The sequence below is a fragment of the Cynoglossus semilaevis genome, chromosome 16 (assembly GCF_000523025.1).
Source record: "Cynoglossus semilaevis isolate Cse_v1.0 chromosome 16, Cse_v1.0, whole genome shotgun sequence".
NCBI lineage: Eukaryota > Metazoa > Chordata > Actinopteri > Pleuronectiformes > Cynoglossidae > Cynoglossus > Cynoglossus semilaevis.
In genome coordinates this window covers 2,078,777-2,086,436 of record NC_024322.1, presented here as the reverse complement: position 1 = coordinate 2,086,436, position 7,660 = coordinate 2,078,777, and the positions used below count along the sequence as shown (strand labels likewise).

Sequence of the window (7,660 nt, the reverse complement as noted above, 5' to 3'; positions counted from 1 at the left end):
ATGACATTAAACCTACAGTGTGTTTTAGGAGTTTATGCCTTACAAATAACATTGACTTCAGTTTAAAATGATTAAGAATTACTGAAAAGGACTGGGTGAGGTTGGAAACATTGTTACAAAAGAATCAAATATAGTAAAAATAGCTCACCAAAAACTGCCCCCCCAACAGGTGAAGTAGGCCAGCAAACGTTTATGAGAACATGGCTGCTAAAACCAAACTTACACACGAGCAATATTTAAAAAATAAAAAATAAAATAATAGCATTAGAGCCAAGACTGTGTGTAAAAATTAGTGAGAAAAGTCTGTGAGAAAATATTGTACAATTATTTCACTCACTATTAAAAGAAAAAAATGTGGCAGCATTTTATCCATTCTGATCAAAGTATTATTTTGTCCATTCATCCCTCACAAAACTAAAGCCTTAAAATGCCAAAATGGTTCAAAATCAGCAACCCAAAAATTATAAATACATTTTATTTCAGGAAAATAGAGAAGAAAAAAATCATCGCAATAGCTCCTTAAAGATATGTAAAAATACTAATAGTAATTTTTGAGATACTTTTATTGTTGTAGTTTTTATAACAACATTTTCTTAACAACTGTCCTAATTACAAAGTCCTGGTTTAGCCCCAGGTCAACTTCAGATCAGTCAACCTAATTTAGTTGTCATAGTGGAAACAAATTTAAAAAACAATTTTCTTTCCTTTATTACTGTTCAGTTAAACAGGACAAAACCAAACCCAGAAAGTAAGTAAATGTTTTGAATTATTTTAATCTCTGGCTTGAGGCAGGACTTATATAAAGCATTACATAAACAACCAATCAGGCCTACTTCGAAAGTTAACAAAATTACACAAACATAGTATTAATACACTTTCAGCTCTTAATATTTAATACAGCTATATTTCTTACAATGAATACTACATTCAACGTCATGACTGACCAGTTTTAAAACCGAAATTAATTAAAAGAAACTGGCAGTTTATTCATTAAAGTTCTTTCACGGTCCGCTCCCATACACTTTCAGTGGTTATACAACATTACTAGGTTATATAAGTGAGCTACATAAGTCAGCCAATGGCAGCAATACTTTGTGGTCATGTGATGTCGATGCTGCTCCGCTTCGGTGAATTGTATGGAATCCAAAGAAGACACTTTCATCCCTCACAAAACTGGATTGGAGCTAGAGCTGGGATTGGAGCTGGAGCTAGCCGACACGGCTAAACGACCAAAAATGAAGTCGCTTCTCTGCCTGTGGACACGGGTCTCCTTTTTCCGGAGTTTATTTTAACTCGGCAAACATGAAAACCGGACGCAGGAGGAGACACCTCGGTTTTCGGACACATTAACTGCGGCGTCGCTGGTGGGTTAAAAACATTAACAACATTAGCCGCTGAAGGATTGAAATGCTAAGCTAGGGCTAAGCTGCATCGCCGCACACGAAAACAAAATACATGAAATGAACGTCCTATGTTCTGCTTTTATTAATAATGTTTATAGGGGGAAAAATTAAGATATTTTTGTGAGCCTTGTCAACTATTTTAAATGTTTATTTGTTACAATACTGTAAAAGTCAGTTGTCGGTTTAAAAGAATCAAAATTAAGCTTCTTACTTGCTAACGTCAGTGTGGAATACGTTAGCTTTTTTTAGCTCTACAACGCCTCTCTATATTCACGTCCTCTGTTATTAAAACACATTCTGTAAAAGTAGAAGTTAAAAAACAAACAAACACAATAACGTAAGTTCAAGTCTCCTCCCACACGCATGTTATTGTTTTGAGTGTGGGTTTCCAACTTTCATCTCCACATTTTGAGAAGTTCACCAGTTTAAAGAAAGTCATTGCGCGTTTTGGTGGATTAAGGTAAAAAAAATGTCTACAATACAGACAGAATTTATTTATTCTTTTGAAAAATTAATTGGAGGTTACAGAAAGTCTTTTCACATTTTGCAATGATAATGGCTGTATTTCCTTTTCCACCACATTTATTGGTAGTTATGTGCAGCACCATTTTTGTGTAATTATTATTATTAAATATTGTAATATGAGTTATCATTTGACATTTTATTACGTGTGTTTCTGTAAAATTACTCGTTTCACCTGTAATTTCCACATTGAAATTACTCTATCTAGCCATCGAGGTTAGTAGAGGTTAGTGTTTAGTTTGCTAGAAATCCGGACGTTGATCCGTATTGACATGAGTGACAAGTGGGTGTTGGTTTGTTTCTATTGTTGTTAACGTTGTTACAAGGGGCTTTCTCCTCCACCACCTAGCACCACACAATCTTCATATAATCTGTTTTGAACCAGTATTGTTACACACACATGTCCTATTTTGTCAGGGGTTGACATCATGTGACTTGGAAATAATAGTAACCTACTTTCTAGAGTCTCCAGCAAGACCAGCCAGGGACCTATTTAGTGACAGATAAATTACTTCATGTGTTGTTTCGTTGATGACAGAGATATTGGTTTTTATTTTCAGTAAATGACAAATAAAATAATCAGCAAGGCAGAGTCTTTGAATCTAGTTGTACCACTTTGGATTAATCATAGACAGAAAAACAAATCCTATTTTGAAATGCACACAAAAAAACCCTTTCTTTATCAATTCAGTGTTTGTTTTTCAAGTATGGGTCAACTTATTTAAAAAAGGTAGTCACTAATCTTTTATCAATACATCCTCAATAAATTCCCCTGCAGTTCACGGAATAGCCTTAAATAAATTGTTTTACTTTTAAGCTGTAAAGGTAATTAACTTTTTTGTGATTTCTCCAGACTTGTGTCAGTGAACCACCCGGTTGACGATGGAGACTTCAGGGGCAAGGTCTCACTATGGTGAGGTCTACATCCACCCGCTGTCCAACCCTGGGGCGCTTGGAATCTGCCCTGAAATGCTGGAGGTGGCAGAGGAAGCCAGCCGGGCTGGAGATTTTAACCTGGCCGCAGAGATCTACAGCTCACAGCTCACAGACCTGCAGCAGCCAGACAGGGGCCTGTGTCTGAGAAAGGCTGACTCTCTGGCCCGGGCAGGAAGGATATCTGAAGCTCTGGATTCATACTGCACAGCAGCAAGTCTTGGCAAGCTGCGTCCAGAGGAGCTTTCCCTCTTGGTAGAAACTATTGCTCGGACTCTCAGGGAAAAGGAACTAGGCATCCCAGGGACGTTAAACAGCCGCAGTCAAAGCAGCAGTAACAGTAGCAGTAGTGGGGAAGATAGTCTTGAAGATAACGTGGACTGTGATGAAGATGAAGCGTTGGACCTTTTTTCCTGTCACCTCTGCAGGTGTCTCCTCAATGAACCAACAACTGTGGAGTGTGGACACACTTTCTGCAAACACTGTCTCGAGGATGAGATTGTCAAAGACTGCATACAGTGTAAGCAAAAGCTGAACAATAAACTGCCAAAGACCGGCCTTCGAATAAATGTGGTTCTCAGCAGTCTGTTGGATAAAGTGTTTGCAACTGAGAGCAGAGCCCGAAAACTGTGGATAGAAGGAGAAGTTTTGTGGCAGAAGAGGAGTCTCATTGATGCAGTGGAGAAGTACAATGCTGCTGTGGATCTAGGTAAGCATACACTTAGCCTTTTATTATACTTACATCTTTGGAATACGTTTTTGGTCTTAAACAAGTCAGACCTGAGTAAAATTGCAGTCTCTTACGTAGATGACCTACTTTCTTCACTTTAGCTTCCTCGTGTCACCAGTAGGTGGCTCCACTCCTGCCTGTTTAGACTGTTCTGAGGTCAGATGTTATGTGATGCAGTGTCCTTCATTATCTAAGAAACACACTTCTTTGCTTCACAAAAAAATAATTTACTTGAAAACTGACTTTGTTGTATTTATGGACACAGCCTTGTTATCCTCTCTGCATTATTGCTTCAAGATCACTGGCATTTTTAACTTATTTTCCCACTAACACGAGTGGGAGGCCTTCTGGGATCTGATACGCAATGAAGCTATGAGTAATGTGATAACAATGTCAGTTCAAATAGAACAGTTACTCAACCTGTTTTGTAAGAACATCATTAGGCCCTATGGCGGTAATTCAGAATATTATTATTACACCACGTTGTTTTACAAAGGTCATATGATGACAAATGTTATCCTGTATGTCACTAGTTTGCACAAAGTAGGGTTTTTATTATTATGTTGATCACTATTTAGCAAAAAGTATGATAAATGCTTACATCCAAAAAACAAAGCGCTTACTAGCTGTATGAAAACATCTTCTCTGAATATGACCGTATACGACTTTTACATTCAGTCAACTTTACAAACGATTGAAAAATTAAAAAATGTAGGTCACTTTTAAATGCTTTCTGTTTTCTTAGCGCAGTTAAAAAAAACCGTCATTATTCATCCCACTCTCACATCTTATCTAATGCACTGACTGTTTTACAACTGACATTTTGAGACCAGTTGTACAACACTGTGCTAGTTTCTGCCTTCCTGGGTCAGATGTTCTTTGTTTTTGTAAGTAACAGCGACACCTATGACACCCCCCTATCAGCACCGGTCCTTACTGGTCCTTTTCCAACAGTACTTGAGCCTTATAACAAGTTTCCATGAAACCTGCAATTTGCACTTTTTGTGTTATGATAGAAGGACTTTTTTAATATCATAACTGCTGCCCCTACCAAATCACATTAAAATGTGGTCCTTTTTAATGTCAGCAAGAGGTTCAGTGTTTCACAGAAAGGTCCATAAAGGTCAGATCAGGATTAAAGTGCCATAAACTTAATGTTTGGTGAACTCTGTTACTGCCAGGTGTATAATTTGCCAAATGTTACACACAAACCTGTGTTGCAATGTGGCCATGGGGCCAGTGTTGTGTTACCAAAGTATGACTGTCAAAACTGTCCATAGACACAACCCTTGAATTATTACTTCATAAGGCCTGTGGTATTATAGCAACATGAACATGTGAACTAGATCTGATGTCACACGTAATGTCTGTGTCCTACTTTGGTCAGACAGAGAAAATCTAGTCCAGCTCCCTTAGGCCTATTCACTGACCTGATGGTGTGTGTGTGTATTTGTGAGTAGAGGCCTGAATGTTAAAGTGAAATTCACTGACCTGATGGTGTGTGTGTGTGTGTTTGTGAGTAGAGGCCTGGATGTTAAAGTGAGTCGCTACATGATTACATTAAATGTTATGTTTCAAAGCTAAGGTCTGATTACATTAAATGTTATGTTTCAAAGGTAAGGTCATTGGTGTGCTAGACAAGTTAAGTTAATAATACAATTTAATAATTTGCACTAAATAAATTGTCAGTGTTTTTGAAGTTGTTGAGACTTTTGTGTTTTCCCCTATGGTGTCAACAGTGCCCTCCTCAGGCAGGCTGTTCTGCCAGCGGGCCAAGCTGCACATGGAGATGAGAAACTTCAACCAGGCAGTGCAGGACGCCAGCAACCTCTGTAGAATAAAACCTTTCTGGACAAAGGTGAGACATAGTTTTTATTGTTTTGTCAGATTTTAGACCAGATAAGACTTAAATTAGACATGAGTTGTTAACTCATTCAGCATCTCTAATCGTATTCTTGTCAATTTTAGGCTCACTATCTAAAAGCTACATCACTGAGACAAGCAGGTCGCAACGACGAGGCCCTGCAGGAATACCTTTTTTGTGTGGCGCTAAAACCTGACTTGACCAAAGTCAAACTGGAAGCTCAGAAGGTGGTTTAAAAAAAACTTTTGCTGTACTCTAAGTTAACACTGTTAATGTCAACTTGTTTAATACATATGTTTTGTGAAATAAATAATTTTCCTGTGCCTCTTCATATAGGTCCTCAGTGAGCTTTTCTCCTCTGTGTTTGAAAACGAGGACCTAGCAACTCCACTACATCCTCTTCAGAGAGGCTTGGCCACTCGCCTTATCAAACCTCCTGCTCTACTCCAGTCCCTGAGGCCGTTCACCCAGAAATCCAGCTCCTCTTCACAGGTCAGAGCCAAACACTAAATCCACACTCTAAATCTTCTATAAAATATCTGTGGAAAATAACACTGTTTTAAACTCCTTTTAACTTTTGATCTTGAGGCACATGAAACTTAAGGAAATGTGAAGTGAATCACCAAATTATATCCAAACAAATCATTAATTGATTCAGAATGCATCGTTACAATCAGTTTATAATAATTGATTACACCATGAAGAGAATTACAGATGCATTCCACATTGTGTATTGACCATTCTCTTTCCTTGTTGTGTTTCAGTGAGAATAAACAAGACAACTCTTTTTATTTATACATTAATCTGAAAAAAAAGCTCTTTGGGTGTTTGATGCAACCTTAAACCAGACTAAGTCTACGATGCTGCTCAGATTGATTTAGAGTTAAGGAAAGGCTTGATGTTATGCTGCCTCACTAACACATAATGCATTTAGGGACAAAGAAGTCATTTGCACTGCAACAGAGAACGACCTTTAAATTGCAATAGAAATATGCATTACAACATCATTGCATTGTGGTTCATGTAAGGTTGTTGTTCACTATAGTTGCACAATTGGATAATAATTGAACTAAGGATACACTCTTTTGTTTCTACATCCATTATGTATCATCTTTGCAAACCAAGACATACCTTAGTTAACAAAGATGGATCAGCCGTTAATAAACATCTTGTTACGGATTAACCACTGCTGTCATCCTAATTCCTCTGTCTGTCTGTCTGTGTATGCCTTGGTGTGCGTGTCCAGGACTCTGAGTTCAGTGCAACTAAAGGCGGTCAACCAGACAATCTGTCGTCCAGACTCTCTGTACTAGCACCTGGTAAATCGGATCCATCTGCAGAAGAAGGCAGCACCAAAAGCCTCGCTGATGTTCTGGCTGCGCTGCCACCTCCCCCTGGTGGCCTAAAGAGGAAACTCAGCAGTGACGGACCTTCAGGGGCCTTTCACTCTCACTCTAAACTTCTCAGACAAGGTCTGAGTTTAATTCATCAGTGATCAGTGATATTGATAACTTACAAGAATGTAACTTTCTCAGAATTATCTGAAGTTGCCAAGAATCATCTGTTGGGTCTTAATCAGTGAACTAAAACAACAATGACATTGAATCACTTATCAGTTATTCAGTAAGGGTTGAAAACACCGCCTTTGCGTGCACCATGTAGTTAATTGCTGTTTGACTAATCGTAATTACAACCAACTTCTTTATACTGAACCAGTCAAACTACTTTGTCGGCCAGAGAACAGACGGTTTCGTCACTTCCAACTGTAACTGCTTTTGTTTCCTTTTAAAGCTGATTAGTTAAATGGCACTTTTAGGCAGCATCAATGTTCACAGGTCACCTAAGGTCGAGGTATAAGGGATAAATTGGCGTATAGTGGTTTTTGACTATGTAGCTTCTTTAGCTTTATTACATGTATTTTAGGTCTTTGTCTCACTGAAGCTGGCTTTTGGTCACAGGGTCAGATGAGGTTATTACAACCACATGCATGTGATGACTTTTAATCATGTGCTTGAGGTTGCATCTGAAGATTTGATCTTATTGACTTATTTTAGATGAAAAATGAAACAAATAATTTAATGTGTTCAAAATTACTTGTGTATGAAGAAGAATGTGTTTTCTAATGATGCAGTTTTTTGGTTTTTTTTCTTGTAGATGAGGCCAATAGCCTTCAGTCAGTCCCAGTGAGTGGAGGGAGGATGGTTCCTG

The 7,660-nt window shown here is 38.2% G+C and overlaps 1 protein-coding gene across 3 annotated transcripts in view; it reads left to right on the top strand.

Annotated features, from left to right (window-relative positions):
• The first annotated feature begins 1,181 nt into the window (after window positions 1-1,181).
• The window catches only part of lonrf2 (LON peptidase N-terminal domain and ring finger 2), a 12,570-nt gene continuing 6,091 nt past the window's right edge, over window positions 1,182-7,660 (top strand). For all 3 annotated transcript variants that reach the window (XR_522799.3, XR_003052249.1, XM_008327944.3), the window contains exons 1-7: window positions 1,182-1,364; window positions 2,779-3,567; window positions 5,328-5,446; window positions 5,557-5,679; window positions 5,789-5,944; window positions 6,699-6,924; window positions 7,607-7,660. The exon at window positions 7,607-7,660 is cut by the window's right edge and continues 46 nt beyond it. Coding sequence is in view for 1 of the 3 variants with exons in the window: in XM_008327944.3 (XP_008326166.1) it covers window positions 2,808-3,567; window positions 5,328-5,446; window positions 5,557-5,679; window positions 5,789-5,944; window positions 6,699-6,924; window positions 7,607-7,660 (1,438 nt within the window). In the remaining 2 variants the exon portion in view is untranslated. The remainder of the gene's footprint in view (window positions 1,365-2,778; window positions 3,568-5,327; window positions 5,447-5,556; window positions 5,680-5,788; window positions 5,945-6,698; window positions 6,925-7,606) is intronic.